Source organism: Candida metapsilosis, assembly GCF_017655625.1.
Source record: "Candida metapsilosis strain BP57 chromosome Unknown scaffold1, whole genome shotgun sequence".
Classification (NCBI taxonomy): domain Eukaryota; kingdom Fungi; phylum Ascomycota; class Pichiomycetes; order Serinales; family Debaryomycetaceae; genus Lodderomyces; species Lodderomyces metapsilosis.
The window spans coordinates 1,748,556-1,765,099 of NW_027138159.1; the positions used below are offsets into that span (position 1 = coordinate 1,748,556).

The 16,544-nt window shown below is 38.4% G+C and overlaps 8 protein-coding genes across 8 annotated transcripts; 5 read left to right on the forward strand and 3 right to left on the reverse strand. All coding sequences in view use genetic code 12, as the record gives it.

Moving 5' to 3' along the window:
• Nucleotides 1-512: 512 nt before the first annotated feature.
• On the forward strand, nucleotides 513-1,328 carry I9W82_000777 (uncharacterized protein; the record flags this gene model as incomplete). The annotated part of the gene is made up of 1 exon (XM_067695177.1): nucleotides 513-1,328. One exon carries the CDS (start codon nucleotides 513-515, stop codon nucleotides 1,326-1,328), a length of 816 nt encoding a protein of 271 aa, XP_067550801.1.
• Nucleotides 1,329-1,736: 408 nt separating this feature from the next.
• Nucleotides 1,737-2,543, forward strand: I9W82_000778 (uncharacterized protein; the record flags this gene model as incomplete). The annotated part of the gene is made up of 1 exon (XM_067695178.1): nucleotides 1,737-2,543. The coding sequence occupies one exon, from the start codon at nucleotides 1,737-1,739 to the stop codon at nucleotides 2,541-2,543; it is 807 nt and encodes a 268-aa protein (XP_067550802.1).
• Nucleotides 2,544-2,603: 60 nt separating this feature from the next.
• Nucleotides 2,604-4,544, reverse strand: I9W82_000779 (triacylglycerol lipase; the record flags this gene model as incomplete). The annotated part of the gene is made up of 1 exon (XM_067695179.1): nucleotides 2,604-4,544. The coding sequence occupies one exon, from the start codon at nucleotides 4,542-4,544 to the stop codon at nucleotides 2,604-2,606; it is 1,941 nt and encodes a 646-aa protein (XP_067550803.1).
• A 562-nt stretch (nucleotides 4,545-5,106) lies between these two features.
• On the forward strand, nucleotides 5,107-8,589 carry I9W82_000780 (putative aminophospholipid-translocating P4-type ATPase; the record flags this gene model as incomplete). Its single annotated transcript, XM_067695181.1, has 1 exon — nucleotides 5,107-8,589. The coding sequence occupies one exon, from the start codon at nucleotides 5,107-5,109 to the stop codon at nucleotides 8,587-8,589; it is 3,483 nt and encodes a 1,160-aa protein (XP_067550804.1).
• Nucleotides 8,590-8,642: 53 nt separating this feature from the next.
• Nucleotides 8,643-10,640, reverse strand: I9W82_000781 (uncharacterized protein; the record flags this gene model as incomplete). Its single annotated transcript, XM_067695182.1, has 1 exon — nucleotides 8,643-10,640. One exon carries the CDS (start codon nucleotides 10,638-10,640, stop codon nucleotides 8,643-8,645), a length of 1,998 nt encoding a protein of 665 aa, XP_067550805.1.
• A 290-nt stretch (nucleotides 10,641-10,930) lies between these two features.
• On the reverse strand, nucleotides 10,931-11,977 carry LPG20 (aldo-keto reductase superfamily protein; the record flags this gene model as incomplete). Its single annotated transcript, XM_067695183.1, has 1 exon — nucleotides 10,931-11,977. The coding sequence occupies one exon, from the start codon at nucleotides 11,975-11,977 to the stop codon at nucleotides 10,931-10,933; it is 1,047 nt and encodes a 348-aa protein (XP_067550806.1).
• A 664-nt stretch (nucleotides 11,978-12,641) lies between these two features.
• LYS21 (homocitrate synthase) lies at nucleotides 12,642-13,964 on the forward strand (the record flags this gene model as incomplete). Its single annotated transcript, XM_067695184.1, has 1 exon — nucleotides 12,642-13,964. The coding sequence occupies one exon, from the start codon at nucleotides 12,642-12,644 to the stop codon at nucleotides 13,962-13,964; it is 1,323 nt and encodes a 440-aa protein (XP_067550807.1).
• Nucleotides 13,965-15,566: 1,602 nt separating this feature from the next.
• On the forward strand, nucleotides 15,567-16,151 carry I9W82_000784 (uncharacterized protein; the record flags this gene model as incomplete). Its single annotated transcript, XM_067695185.1, has 1 exon — nucleotides 15,567-16,151. The coding sequence occupies one exon, from the start codon at nucleotides 15,567-15,569 to the stop codon at nucleotides 16,149-16,151; it is 585 nt and encodes a 194-aa protein (XP_067550808.1).
• Between the last annotated feature and the right edge of the window lie 393 nt (nucleotides 16,152-16,544).

The window sequence follows — 16,544 nt, forward strand, 5'->3', positions numbered from 1 at the left end:
GCAGTCCTCGTGTTTCTCGGTTTAAACTGACCCTTGGCATTGTTGCTTCGTTTCTTACTTTTTTTTTTTGTGTGTGTGTGTGATAAACGACGATCGTATAGCAGTTGAGGCATATGATAAGAGGGTAGTTAGTAACAGTTGAGGTGATCCTGATTATCCTATCCCAACTGAAGTCCGTGGCCAAACTCGTAAACACATCGGTGGTAAATGAACTCCATCCTCGTTTTACATTGCGAACATAGTTTCTCTAACTTTTGGCACAATTTTGCACCCAAAAAATGTTGATAAAAACTCAAGAGGAGCGATATTCCCCCTTCATTGTTCTTAATAGTTCAGTAAACTCATATTATAATCAAAAGTCCTTGAGTCATAAGGAACGCCGTGTTTCCACTCCCTCTCCTCTTCTACTAAAATAATGACTAATTTGTTGCAAGCGTTGACTCATTTTTTTCTTTCCGCATTTAAAGTGTGGAACAATCCCACGATGATTCCTCAATTTCATTACATCAAACATGTCATTAGAGATTGTGTTTTTACCACAACTGTGGTTTCGATCTAGGAAATCATTTCCCAACTTGTCTAAACTACTTAACAAGGGGTATGATAAGCCTCGGTTAAAGTACAACATTATCCAAACGCCGAGAATTCAGAGTGATGACTCTTTGCTTGAAAATTTGGCCGTAAAGCCAGATGATGAAATAGGAGTGTTTTTGTTACTAGGAGGAGAGAAAGAGTTTGAGTTACTAAAGGCACAGGGCTTTGAGAGGAGCTTCGATGATGATTCCATTGAAAGTGCTTTTCAATGTGATATACCGGCAGAGTTTGCTTCACATTTTGACCTCGACAAGTTGAGTGAGGCGCCAGTGACTGTGGCTGATGAAAGCTACGAATTGAGTGACCAAATCGTCAATAGAGTGCTTGCGAGTCTTGGGTTTAGGTCATATTATAAACAATCACTAGCAACAACCAAACCATTCATCTTGACTGCTTATACATCATTCATAAAGAATGCAGCATCAAAGTTTCTCGAATATGTCTTGAACCATCTATTACAAGATCCAAAGTACTTCAATGCCTTATCAAACACAGGCGATATATGCAAATATGAACGTTTGTCAATTCATGCTGATTGTATTGTCGAACATGGATTAGTTGGATACTATACTACAAAATGTCGCTTTGAAGCCACGGGCGAAAAAGTTTTGGTCAAGGTTGGTGCTCCCATCGGTGGAGATGCATCTTCTGCGAGCTATAAGGCTATACAAGCCACTCGTGACTTTCACATTGCTTATATCCGCAGAGAAATAGAACTACGATCAATCGGTTAGGTCGCGTATAGAACGTATTTCAACTACTCATTAGATACACATAGAGATTGATCCTCATTCTCCGTTGTAGCCTTCAACCTCTTTTGTGTGATCAATCGGACTTAGCTCTGACCTATCAAAGCAAGTACTAGACTCAGCACCATACCACCACCACCACCACCTCCTCCAACTCGCATATAATTATTACCCCGACACTTTTTCTTCATCCCTTCCATTTATTATATAAATTGTATTTTGCTGGATCATTGCGGATATTATTTCTGTTCTTTATGAAAAGTGGGGTCATCTGCACCTCCGCATCAACCCTGAAAATTTATTGCAATACCCGAGATTCAAATAAAAAGGACAGACAATACCCTCCACCATCTTTTCCTTTTAGAATATCCTTTTCGCCTAATAGCTCACATAATGCAATTAAACGTTGATAACAAAGTAGCTGTCGTCACTGGTGGTACTCGTGGTTTAGGACTTTACTGTGCTGAAGCACTCGTTGAAAATGGTATCAAAACCATCTTTATCACCTCACGTAAAGCCAAAGCTTGTGAAGAAGCAAAGAAACACTTGGAAGACTTGGCAAAGCAGAAAGGTAGATCAGTCGAAGTTGTTGCCATTCCAGCAGATTTGGCTGTTGAAGAACAAGCTGCCAATTTCCACAAAGAAGTAGCAAAGAAAGTTGACAAGATCGATATTTTGGTTGCAAATGCTGGTGCCTCGTGGGGTGCTCCGTTGGAGAAACATACAGTTGCAGCTGTGAAAAAGGTTATCAATTTAAACTTTGTTGCTGTCTACCATACCATTCAATTATTTACCCCATTATTGGAAAAAGCAGCCACTGTTGAAGACCCATCAAGAATTGTCATCATGTCCTCCGTGGCTTCTTATGCTACAAACGATATTGTCGGTACTTATGGATACCTTGGTTCAAAAGCTGCCGTTTCTCATTTGGGAAGAAACTTGGCAGTTCAATTCTCCCCAAGACATATCAATGTCAACTCTATATTGCCAGGTTGGTTTCCTTCAAAAATGGCCAATGGGTTGATTGAAGCAGGTGGTAAACTATTAACTGAGACTAATCCACGTGGTAGGTTGGGTGAACCAGATGACTTGAAAACTGTATTGATGTTTTTATGTTCCAAACAAGCCAACTATATCAATGGTGTCGATTTACCAGTTGATGGAGGTGCGCACTTGAATAGCCCAGCAGCTCATTTCTGAGTGTATATACAATAAAACACATATCTCTTCAAAAACTCGTGTATTTAATCTAATTATACTCTAAACATCGTATCTAACGTACAACGCATCAATAAAATGAGGATGCTTGATACCAGGCGGCTTTGCAACTTTAAATGCATCTACTGCTTCTTTCACCGTCCACCCTAGCACTTCAATTAAATAACAACAAATTAAAAACCCCGTTCTATTAAATCCATAGTGACAGTGCACCCCAATTAGTGGCTGCTCTATCTTGGATTCATCTAAAATCTCTTTAACCAAGTTGATAAACCTTCGGATCGATGCCTGGTCGGGTACTACTTTGGATACAGTGGCACATTTATAGTAACGTACATGCTTGAACGTTTGAGGATTGTAAGGAGGAATGTCAGACGAAATATCAATTATGGCAATTAGCTTGCCCTTTACATTCTTTTCTTGATCGTAATAGCCCGCTTCCACAACTCCTGGAGAATGAATAGAATCCCCCTCTCTCAAAGTCTTCATCCCCAACAATGGAGAAATTTCATTACCTCTCTTGATATTATCAGATATAGGCTTCAAATTTAACCATTTTTCTTCATTTTTTAACCCCCATTTGTCTCCTGATATTAGTGCCTTAATTTTTAAAACCCATGCAGGAGATAGATTTAACCGCTGTGGTAGCTTTGTTTCAATATGATTCAAAATCAGTCCGCTGGTTAATTCGGGTTTGGCTAGTAACAATGAGTGTCCTGCATCCTTGACCTCCAACGCTGACGAAATCTTTCGACCAAATGTGGTTGTCAAAAAGTTGTCAATGTGGTAGATATGCTTTACGCTAGTGACATGGTCTTCCGAACCACACACTAACAACGTCTTTTCATAAGCATGATGATCTCCTTTGTTATCATTGAATCGGTTAATTACAACAACAAAGTCAGACGTTTTGATTTTCTTGAACCCACGAACATACTTTAACAATGTTGACGAATCGATATCCAAATTCCAGCGAAATTGTCGAAGTCTGTTGTATAACAGACTGTTTTTTGGTAATTGTCGACGTACACTCTTGCTCTGTAACCCAGGAAGTCTATCCCAAGTCCTAAACAAATTAAACAAAAATGGAAGATAGACAAAAAGTTTGAATAGCCATGACAAGCCACCTATTTCCAAGTCCAGCAGACCTGGTACAGAATCATCAATCACATCAGGTGGTGAAGGGAGAATCAACCCTTCAACTTTGTGCTGTGGCAATTTCTTTGCTACATTGACAGCAAGGTGAGTACCCATTGAATGACCAATCAAGATAACCCTCTTTTCAGGAACTTGCTGCCGTATGAAAGCATGAACAATGTTGGTAATATTCTCCGTCAGAAAGTCTTCCCACGACATGTTCAGCACAGATGAAGAAATTCGTTGTTGTTCAGCTTCACTTATATTTGATATCGATTTGTGATGTTTAATGCTAGCCTTGGAGTTACCAAAACCAGGCAAATCCAAAGACAAAATCTCTGCACATTGCGAAAGTAGCCCCATTAAGGGTTCAAATTGCGACATTTGTCCCCCCAATCCGTGAATGAAAACCAAGATTGGACTCTCTTTCAACTCTTGGTTTACCTTATCCAAAACATCTTTACTCACTTGTTGGTGAGTTTCGTTTCTCATAAAGCTCTCGAGGGGATGGGGAATATGCAATGTATTGAGGGTTAAGTTATTGATGGATAACTCCAGTACCTCGGATAAATCTATGTCCGTAGTCTGGCGATATTTTGCAATTAAAGCACAATCATTAGGTTCGTTTTCCAATATGTAGCTCTCCAAATGGTTAGGATACCCAAACAACTGTATTCTGAGAAACTCCCTGATCTTGTCAATAAAAGTTTGAGTCTTTTCCTCTTGCTCCACTTCTAATTTGGATAATTTATCTGAAAACTTTGATCCTGAGGTGTAAGCGTGAAAGCCTGACGAGGCGGTGACTGCCAATGTCTCTGCTACATCTTCCTCACTCAGCAGTGTCATGTTTTAACCTTTAAATATAGTGGGTAGATAATTGGATGCTAATATAGGATGCTTTGATGACAGAAACGGCTAATTCTTATCTTTTGTGAAATATGAATGTGAATTAAATTATGGCTGTCGCTACCACCTTTTTTTTAATGACGCAACTGATTGATGACGCACGTTGTCAAACAAATCACTCTAGACAAGATGAGTTGAAACTTGATATACATTTTACAGAAGTTGTGTCTTGTCCTGGAAGGAGATGAATTTTGCTCAGATGTGTAATTACTTTATGGATCTTTTGAAGAAACTTTGCCACCAGGAAAGGTCTTTCTCCAGAAATCTTCATCAATGGATTCTGCAAAAGCAGCCTCTATCTCTTAGAAGAAACCGACAAACTTCTTCTTTGCAACTAGAACGACTTACGAGTAAAAGATTGCCTTCATAGACGTGCCAGCCAGTTAACCACATTTGCTTCTCTTGATCTTCCACCAAACCGCGTTGTCAGAGAGAAAAAAGAAAACAAAATATTTCCCTCGCATCAATCATGCCAATAAGGCCACTTCACATCAAATCAACAATGACCTCATCTTCGAGGCGATACTCCTTTAGTCGTGACATTGACTCTTTTGAAGATTTGGACAGCTCATTAGATAGAGCTTTGAATAGTGCTACAAATACCTTACAACTACAAAATGGAAAGTTTAATAGCCGAAACAGTTCCATCAGTGGAGGCATACCCTTGCAGTCGGTAGGATCGGATCATAACGATCAAAATTTCAATGAAGATCATTCTCCGCTAATATCAAATGCGTATCCTTATAGTGGACACCACATATCCCACAATTCTTCAAGTTCATCAATTAACATCGCTGCTAGGTCAGTTTCGTCAAAATTTAGGCACTTTTTTAGAAAGTTTATCTTTCTATTCAATGATGCTAAAAGGGAACTAAATCAAGAAAGGCTAAAAATATCCGGAGCTTCTGACTTTAGGACCAACAATTTGAGCGAAGAAAGATACATTTCGACCAAAACCACTAATCTGCGGGCCAACAACATATACCCTTCAAACAACATCTCCAATGCAAAATACAATCCAATCACATTTATACCAATCATATTGTATGAACAATTCAAGTTCTTTTTCAATCTATACTTTTTAGTAGTGGCTTTATCACAAATTGTACCTCAACTCAGAATCGGTTACCTTTCTTCATACATTGTCCCTTTGGCATTTGTACTTTTTGTGACAATGATGAAAGAAGCAAGTGATGATATCACTAGACGTCGGAGAGATAGAGAACAAAATTATGAAGTATATGAAGTATTGAATCGTTTCCTGAATAATTTAACCTCGGAGCCGAAATACGTGGCATCAAAAGATTTGAGAGTGGGCGATGTAGTTCGTTTACACAAGGACGTCAGAATACCTGCCGATATGGTTTTGCTACAATCAACTGAGAAAACTGGTGAAGTGTTTATCAAGACAGATCAGTTGGATGGTGAAACAGATTGGAAGTTGAGAGTGGCACCAAGTGTAACGCAAAACTTGTCAAGTGTTGGTAAAATAATAGAATCAGTCTCGTTAGTAATTGGAAATCCAACAAAGTCGATACACTCTTTTACAGGACAATTAGTGTACAACCCACCTACATCCACAGGATCCACATCTCCTTCAACATCAGAGACGTATCCATTATCGGTAGATCAAACATTATGGGCGAATGCTGTCTTAGCATCTGGAAGTGCATTGGGATTAGTGATATACACTGGAATTGAAACACGTTTACTGATGAATACGACAAAAAGTGGAGTCAAAGTGGGATTACTTGAAATTGAAATCAACAGTGTTTCAAAGATTCTATGTGCTGTCGTTTTTGCATTGTCGGTTGCATTAGTACTTGCCCATGGTTTCCCCTTGGAGAAAACTTGGTATATTGACATTCTTCGGTTTTTGATTTTGTTCTCAACGATTATTCCCGTTTCACTTCGAGTAAATCTTGATCTTGCCAAATCAGTATATGCGTCGCAAATCCAAAACGATCCTTCCATACCAGATACAATTGTTAGAACTTCCACTATTCCAGAAGATTTGGGAAGAATTGAATACCTTCTTAGTGACAAGACAGGAACCCTCACACGTAATGAAATGAACTTGAAAAGACTTCATTTGGGTAGCATCAGTTATGCTGGCGATACATTCGATATTGTTACTGACTATATCAAAAACTTGATGACTTATCTCAGCTCACCACAATTCCTGCTGCGGAAAAAGGATCTAGCAGCAAGAGTATGCGATTTAGTCTTGACATTGGCATTATGCCATAATGTTACTCCAGTTTTCGATGATGACCTGGAAGATGCTACATTTGGGGAAATAACTTATCAAGCTGCATCTCCTGATGAAATCGCCATAGTTGAGTTTTGTGAGGCAGTGGGATTGAAGTTGTTCAAACGTGACAGACATAAAATTACATTGTTGCACGTGCATACCAATCAACTACTCGAGTTTGAGGTGTTGTACAACTTTCCATTCAGCTCAGATACTAAACGTATGGGTATTCTTGTAAAGAGCAAATTTAGGGATGAAGTATGGTTTTTGCAGAAAGGGGCAGATACTGTCATGTCGAAAATTGTTGGCACAAATGATTGGCTTGATGAGGAAACGGGCAATATGGCTAGGGAAGGTTTGCGTACGTTGGTTATTGGTCGCAAGATTTTGACAACTAACGTTTATGACGATTTTGCATCAAATTACAAAGAAGCCTCGCTTTCAATGAAGGATAGAGATCAGACAATGCAAAAAGTTGTGACGTACTATTTGGAGCAAGATTTAGAACTTCTCGGATTGACTGGTGTTGAGGATAAGTTGCAAACCGATGTAAAACCATCAATTGAACTTTTGAGAAATGCCGGAATAAAGATTTGGATGTTGACCGGTGACAAGGTTGAAACAGCCAAGTGTGTTTCAATTAGTGCAAGATTGATTTCACGAGGTCAGTATGTGCATCAAGTTACAAAACTATCCGATCCTGACTTGGCATTGGATCAAATAGAGTACTTGAGAACAAATCCAAATGCTTGTTTACTTATCGACGGTGAATCTTTGGCTATTTACATGAAGTACTTTTGTGATGAATTTTTGGAACTTGCTATCAAATTACCTGCTGTTATTGCTTGTCGTTGTTCACCACAGCAGAAAGCAGACGTTGCTGTTGAAATCAGAAGAATCACTGGGAAACGTGTTTGTTGTATTGGAGACGGTGGTAATGATGTCAGTATGATACAATGTGCTGATGTGGGTGTGGGAATTGTTGGTAAGGAAGGTAAACAAGCATCATTAGCTGCTGATTTCAGTATTGATCAGTTCTGCTATTTAACCAAGTTGTTGTTATGGCATGGAAGAAACTCGTATAAAAGGTCAGCCAAGTTGGGCCAATTTGTCATACACAGAGGATTATTAATATCAGTTGCACAAGCAGTGTACTCCATATCCTCCAAATTTGAGCCCATTGCATTATACAAGGGTTGGTTGATGGTAGGATACTCCACCATTTACACCATGGCTCCTGTGTTTTCACTTACTTTGGACTGTGATGTCGATGAACATTTGACCAAAGTGTATCCCGAATTGTACAAGGAATTGACCTTGGGAAAATCGTTATCATATAAAACCTTTTTCATGTGGGTGTTCATTTCCCTCTACCAGGGGTGTATTGTTCAACTATTTTCTCAACAATTTCAAACTATCCTTGCCGAAAAATTTACCGCCATGGTTGCATTGTCTTTTTCAAGTTTGGTTTATAATGAGTTGTTTATGGTTGGTCTATCTGTTAATAGATGGAACAAAATAATGGCAGCCACAATAGTGGTGACGTTCTTGGCTTACGTGGGTTCCATTCCATTCTTGTCAGAGTACTTTGATTTGAAGTATATAAGCTCAGTTACATACTTGTGGCAAACGGCGGTTATTTTGAGTGTGAGTTTATTCCCAGTTTGGCTCGTACAGTATTTGAACAGAAGATTGAGACCTCCAACATATGCCAAAGTACAACAAGATTGAAAGAATAATTTTTCGGTCCTGATAGATAATGCTATATACAAAGCTAAGCTAAGTTATGGAATGTTTGTAATTTTCATAAATCGTAGAATGACCATAAACTGATCCTCTTCAAACGGAAACATATTTCTAAACTTTAAAACGTGCTTCCATCTTTTGGAGTTCATTCCCTTCAATTCGCGAAAGATTTTATCCCACAAGTGACGTCCACCTATTTTCATCTTGATTTCATCAGGAGAGAGAGTTAATCCATACTCATTAATGAAGGAAGGTATAGTTGCTTTTCTTTGTAAGTGTAGGGCCCAAATCAAAATATGACCAAAGTATGCAAACATTGAGTAATCCAATGTGTTTCGATGTAATGTCTTTTCAGAGGCTGTGATTGAAGTATGTGTATTTTCCAAGTTGAGTTCTTCATAATGACCGAAATGATCGAGTATGTCCTTATTCTCATTGACGGATTTTTTAAATCCTTCAGATTCGTATAATGCAACATTAATACACAAGAGAAGAAATTCCTTTTTCAAATCAATGTTGTTGAATACTTCATCCTCATACTTTTTAACAAATTTCATACTGTTTGCAGCGTATTTCGAAATGGAAGGTGCATTCATAATGGTTTTAAGTTTGACATCGGTCAAGTCTGCAGTTAAAATTTGTTGATGAGAAACACCAATAATAGTCTTGATTGGTGAAACTTCAGGCATGTGTTCGGATTTATTTGACGACGACAGTTTGAGTGATTTCAACGTTATTCCAAATAGCGAGGATACAGAATTCTTTGTCTTGAGTCTTTCTTGGTCAACTAGAGACAGGCTAGACTTCCGAGATAAACCCAATTCATCTCCATTAGGTTGGACTCGGGGTGAGGATTTCAATGACCGCTTGGAGGGGGAGCAGTTTGCAGAAGCCTCTCCTGAATCACTCGTCCCTGATACACTACCAGACTCTTCGATATTGCTGGTACTACCATTCAATTCAGGTACTTGATCTAGATCTTCACGGGCCTCGCTTTTCGATGAGTCCTTAATGACGTTGGAGTTTGCAGCATCATCTGAAGCCAGCACCGATGGTTCCCCAACACTCTTTCTTGGTTCACTCTTTGCTCTATTCCTTTTCCTGGGGGACTTTCTCAGCTTCTTGGGAGTTTCTTCATGGCTTTTTGTCGAATCGATTGTGGAGGATTGTTGAGTGGGTTGAACAATGCAGTTTGCTTCGACATCTTTGTTTCTGTGGACCTCATCAGGACCCTGTAATGAGTTCAATTTCTTGGCTCTTGATTTCTTTTTGGCGAGCGATTTAGACGGGGTTGCAGGCGGAGCCGCAATTCCCTCTCCATTCTGTTGGTGCATTCCTTCCAAATCCTTGCTCAAAACTTTCCTAGATTTCTTCCTCCTAGCCTTTTTGGGAGTAATGTTTGACTTTTCTTTTAAATTATCAGTCGAATTCGAGCCGCGTGGATCAGCATTGCCATTACTTGTGGGTTTACCTTCAACTTCTTGCGTGTTTTCATTTATGGCCAGGCCATTTTTCGACGGACTGGGTGCATTCTCCACATGCACACCGTTTTCAAATTCTTGCAATGGATTCTTCAGAGCTTTCTTTTTTGATTTTCTATTGCGTTTTTTCCTGGGTGTTGATTTAGAGCTTGCTGACTTTGATCCTGAGTTTGTAGCATCCTCTTCGTCGGATGAGAATTGAAGTTCGCCTAGATCCTCAATGACATCTTCTACTCGGACAGTCTTTGGTGTATCTAGATGTTTTGGCAGCTTCAGCTTACGAGACTTTCCTTTACCTTGAGCAACAACTTTCATTTGAGTTTCATCAACTCCATTGAATGCAACGAGGGTGCTCACTTCTGAATCGATTACAACCCCGTCTTCGTTATTCAACAAGTAATCCAAATCTTTTTGAAACTTTAGTTCTTCGATGCTTGGACCAGATTCCTCTGCAGCTGGCGCTAATTGGTCTTGATGTTTTGCTTCATTCTCAACCTTGATATCTCTAAGTCGACTGCTCGATTTAGAACCATTTAAATGGTCTGATTTGGTCATTTGCCATGCACTTTGAGGCGGGGAAGGGTACTTTGGTTGTGAAAGGAAAGTGAATAGAGAGAAGAGAGAAAAAAAGAAAAAATTGTTGAAGTTGATCGCGTGTTTTAGGTGAACATCAACATTCTCTTACGAATCATCAAAGCTGCAACTCTATTTTCGAAACCGCGTCCAATTGCAGGTTTAAACTTAAAATGGACAAAAAAAAAAAAGAAGAAAAAGCTATTCATTGGATACACTTCACTAAAGAATTGTCTTCTATTAAGTCTCATAAATCAATGCCTTTTAGTATCCTACGTGAGTGATTTCTTGGGCGTGTATGGCTCTTCCAAATACTTAACTTCATCATCACTCAATTTGACAACAGTGGCCTTAATTATATCTTCAACTCTTTTTTCAGAATTTAGCCCCACAATTGGATTGCATCCTTTACTGATGACCCAAGCTGTTGCAATAACGGCCATACTCTCACCATGATCCTTGGCCACTTTCTCAACACGTTTAATGATTTCGGTATCAGCATCAGTCAATGCATCAAGTCCTAGGCGAGTAAATTTCTGGTCGGAATCTTGTCTCTTGTTTGCAGAAGCTTCTCCAACTGGTCTTGTTAACACCCCTCTGGCAATTGGACTCCATGGAATAATTCCAACTTTACTCAAGTCATTTTCTTTGCAGAATGGAATCATCTCTCGCTCTTCTTCACGATAAATCAAATTGTAGTAATTTTGCATACTAATGAACTTGTGCCAGCCATTTTGTTCAGCAATAAATTGCAATTGAGCAAACTCAGTTGCCTTCATGGATGAAGCACCAATGTATCTAGCGAGTCCTTGATCAACAACGTCATTCAATGCTTTCATAATCTCCTTCTTTGGGGTTGTTTCATCCAATCTATGGATTTGCAAGACGTCAAGATACGTTCCCAATCTTTCCACTGAGGCATTCACGGCGTCAAAAATGTGTTTTCTTGATAATCCACGTGAGTTTGCAAAATCCTTGTCACTCAACTCACCAGCTTTTAACGCATTAAAGCCAGGCTCTCTTGGGTTCATGGTCATGAAACATTTTGACAAAATTACTACTCTTTCTCTAGGAATGTCATATTTTTTGAGAAACTTACCCAACAAGATCTCTGACACACCATTTGAGTATACATCTGCAGTATCAAATGTACGTAACCCAACATCGTAACATTTTTTTAAAATCTTGAAAATTTCTTCTTCATCTTCCAATACCCAATCTACCCATTTCTTTGATCCATAGGACATGCATCCAACAATCAATGGAGCAATCTTTAATCCTGATTCTCCTAGGTTGTTATACTTGAGCTCAATTGACATGATTATGTGGGGATGTGTATGTGGTGGATTCTAGTGCCAATTAATTAAATAACGAGAAGTTGAAAGTTTGCTGATTTGACTCAATATTTATAAAGCGGTGTAAAGTGACGGTTGCGGCCGAGGTTTACTTTTTTTCGGAAGTCGGCCGAACATTCCAATCCCTGGCAAAGCAACCCTTTATCTGCACATGAAAATCCCTCATCACTAATGCTTCATAAACTTTAAGTTACCATTGGCTTGAATTCGATGTGGGTACTCAATTCAATTACAGATAAGCCTTTATTTAGCAAATTACTAAGTTCACGAGCAGCTACCTTTGAATGGTAAGGAATTTGGATACTTACTAATTTGCATCCCCTTAGTAAATTAACTAAAAGCTTCTCTACTGAGTTGCTGCTCTGTATGACTCACTTACACAAGTAGTCCCATATTCCCCTCTTTGGTATGGCTTGTACCCACCTTCTCAACTTTGTGTCATATTGCAATAGTTTCCGCTTCCCGCTTCAGGTCCATTTTCTTTTTAGTCATCTGTACACGCACACTTCTCTGTGCTGTTTCTCCTCAGGCAAAAAAAAAAAGAGATAACGTACAATTTTCAACTACCAATGTGTCACATCCTCATCTCATTCTCATTTGATCCCACACAACAGAAACAAAGTATACAATGTCAGCCGACGGTTTTAAAGCAGTTAGTGAAAACTTTAGCCACAGAGTCCAGGAAAACCCATACGGACCTAATCCAGCTGATTACTTATCAAATGTCGGAGATTTCCAACTCATTGAAAGTACATTAAGAGAAGGTGAACAATTTGCCAATGCATTTTTCTCCACTGAGACCAAGATTGAAATAGCTAAAGCTTTGGATGATTTTGGAGTTGATTATATTGAATTGACGTCACCAGTTGCTTCTGAACAGAGTAGATTGGATTGTGAAGCTATTTGTAAATTGGGGTTAAAAGCCAAGATATTGACCCATATTAGATGTCATATGGATGATGCTAGAGTTGCTGTAGAGACTGGTGTTGATGGAGTTGATGTTGTTATTGGAACTTCACAATTTTTAAGACAATACTCACATGGTAAAGATATGAATTATATTGCTCAAAGTGCAATTGAAGTTATTGAGTATGTTAAATCAAAGGGTATTGAAATTAGATTTTCAAGTGAAGATTCATTTAGGTCTGACTTGGTTGATTTGTTGAATATTTACCGTACAGTGGACAAGATTGGTGTAAATAGAGTTGGTATTGCTGATACTGTTGGTTGTGCAAATCCAAGACAAGTTTACGAATTGGTGCGTACATTGAAATCAGTGGTAAATTGTGATATTGAATGTCATTTCCATAATGATACCGGATGTGCTATTGCCAATGCATACACTGCATTGGAAGCTGGTGCTAAATTGATTGATGTTTCAGTATTGGGAATTGGTGAACGTAATGGTATAACCCCCTTGGGTGGATTAATGGCAAGAATGATTGCTGCTGATCGTGATTATGTCTTGTCTAAATATAAAGTTCACAAGATTAGAGATTTGGAGAACTTGGTAGCTGAAGCTGTACAAGTTAATATTCCTTTCAATAACCCAATCACAGGATTCTGTGCATTTACACACAAAGCTGGAATTCACGCTAAAGCCATCTTGGCTAATCCATCTACTTATGAAATTTTAAGTCCAAGTGATTTTGGTTTAACGAGGTATATTCATTTCGCCAATAGATTAACTGGATGGAATGCAATTAAATCAAGAGTTGATCAATTGAATTTACATTTAACTGACGCTCAGTGTAAAGAAGTTACCGAAAAGATCAAAAAATTGGGCGATGTTAGACAATTAAACATTGATGATGTTGATTCAATTATTAAAGATTTCCATTCCGACTTGTCTACTCCTTTGGTGAAACCAACAAGTAATGGTTTACCAAAAGTACCACATGTATTAGAAGGATTAGATGAATCAGAAGAAAAGAGAACAAAAACTGAGTAAAACTGAATAAAAGAAAACCTTGCTAATATACATATTTATATTTATATCCGACGAAATGAAAAAAGCTTTTGTTTGAAGGTTAGACCTCTTGAGTACATTCAGTCTCCCTTGTGTTTAGCTACTTTCAAACGTTACCATTTGATTTGTAATTTCTCAAAAGAAAGCACATTGAAGCAACACCAAAAAGTATAGACATTGTTATACAAACTCTAAAACTTTTGTAATGCTTACCGGAATTAACGGAAATTCCTTCTCTTTTGTCAACAACATAAATGACCAATGCAGTGCACAAGTTGAGAATTGAAATGATTGTAAGTATGTATTCTATGGGAGTGTACATTGTTGGATTGTTGAGTAGTGGTGTGTTTATTTTGATGATCTTTGTTAGTTTTGTTTGGGGTTTTGACTCGTCAGATGAAAGTGTGGATAAATTTAGTCCATCGGGGGAGTTGTGATTACAGCTTTTATACTAAGGTGTAATAGTCTTGTTATATCAGCTATTCGTGTTGTTCACAAGGTTTGTTTTACATCTGGGTAATAACCAATATAGATGTATGCTCTTTGTAAGGAATCAAGTAAACACGAAGTTTCCAAGGACGAGGTGTAAGTCAGTGTTGGTGATGGATGTTGTGTATATCCTTCTTTCAATTCATCCAAAAAGTGTATGATGTAGTTTCTTCTTGATTAAAGGAAGAAAAGACTGTAAAGTACGTTGGTTGGATGATTATTCTTCTTCTTCTTTCTTCTTTTGAAAATTTCTTTTTTTTTAGGTTTATATGCATCATTACACAAACTACCATAGTTTAAGGCGTTTAAAGGCAGCTTTTTCTATAAATAGACCAATATACCATAATGAGAGAAGCTTATAAGGAATAAAATGAATGAAGGAAATATAACTAGAGCAATGATACACAATACTCATAGAACGATTGCAAAAATCACACAACCTGCTTACCAATTTCTATAAAACAGGTGTATTTGGAAACTCCGATCCTCATAATTGGTGGACCACGTTTTGTCGCATGATTTAAGCCAAAGAAATTCATTTACACTTGATAAACAACATACAATTGTCTTTACATACGACCAAGATTATACCAGTCTACACCTCTAGCAATCCAAATCAGATAGAAAGTGCTGTAAGTGGTAAAAGAGCGCTATTACGGAGGACTCGTAGTCAAAACAATCAAGCGCCTGAGCAGTGTTGTCATTTTAAAGAGAGAGAGCCCAATGGGTGTCTATAGTTTGCCCGTTGCATTCTGCAGACCAATCGAGTTACCTGAGCTTCAATGGGCCCTAGTAAAAAGCAAAGTTTCACGATGGGCCTTCTGTCTTTCAAAGTCCGTTCAAATGCGTAGGCCCAGTAGCAAGTCTCAAAAGAGAGGTAACTAACTGAGTAAAACAATCTCTTCAACCCCAGGCGTGCAAGATCAGCGATAACCAGGAAATTACGAACCTAAAGTTGCAAAAACCTGTGAAAAGTTAGCAGTACTGCATACAACTCATTTTTTTCTTTCTTCTTCCCGAATCGGTTAAAACCTCATCTCTTCATTGATCATCTTGTTTACCCACGTTTACAGTATATACAAGCTTGTTCCTGCAATGGTTGTGGCTTCAAAACAAAATAACGGTCGTGAAAAGAAGCTATCAAATAGAAGACGGAAGAAGAGAAGAACGGAGGACTTTTCGTCGTCGTCTGAATCTTCGTCATCTTCCTCTTCAAGCGAGTCAGAAAGTGAAGATGAAGCAGATAACAAGGAAGTACCCACTACAGAGCAAATAACTATGGATGATATAGATATTGATGCTATTGATGAAACAGCCAAACTAACCAAGAGAGCACCAGAAAATCTCACTATTCAACAAAAACAACAACTAAACACAATTCCCTTTTCCACCACACCCGTATCAGAAATAACTAATCCAAACACAGCCAATGCTTTGAAAAGCATACCAAATCTTACTGAAGTAACCAATTCGATTGACCAGTCAAAGCAAGAAATCAATGCGCGCTTTTTAAAGCTAATGACGACAGAGTTTGGCAACGATATAGACGAGTTGAGAAAGAAGCCAGATTTCAAAGAAGCTTCCTTGACGGTGTTGGCCAAGACACTCCAATCTGGTTCCAATATGTTTGACATTGACTTGCTAGAAGGATTGCTTGGTGAAGAGGAAAAAGCAAAATAGAAAGATGCAACTGACGGTAAGGTATTCCACTGTTGCTTCAAACACAAACAAAAGCACTCAAAACTGCATAGGAGATTTGAGATAAGGTCGACGGCATTATAACTTTTGCTCTTCCTCTTTGGCGTCTTGCTTTTGCGCTATTCGTAAATAGGTAGTAGCAATCAGCCCACTTTCTATATCAAATACGTAGCACTTTAATTAGATATCGAATAGCTTCACTTTCATGTAACAAGAATCTTGATATCCTCTCCTTCTTCACTTACTTCTAATAATAAACCAACCCCTTTTTGTCTGGTCAAATTATTGCGAATCCCTATGACACAAAATGGCGAAACAATAGGAGAAAAATAAAAACTTATATAAATGACATACAATAATCGCACAATAATTCAA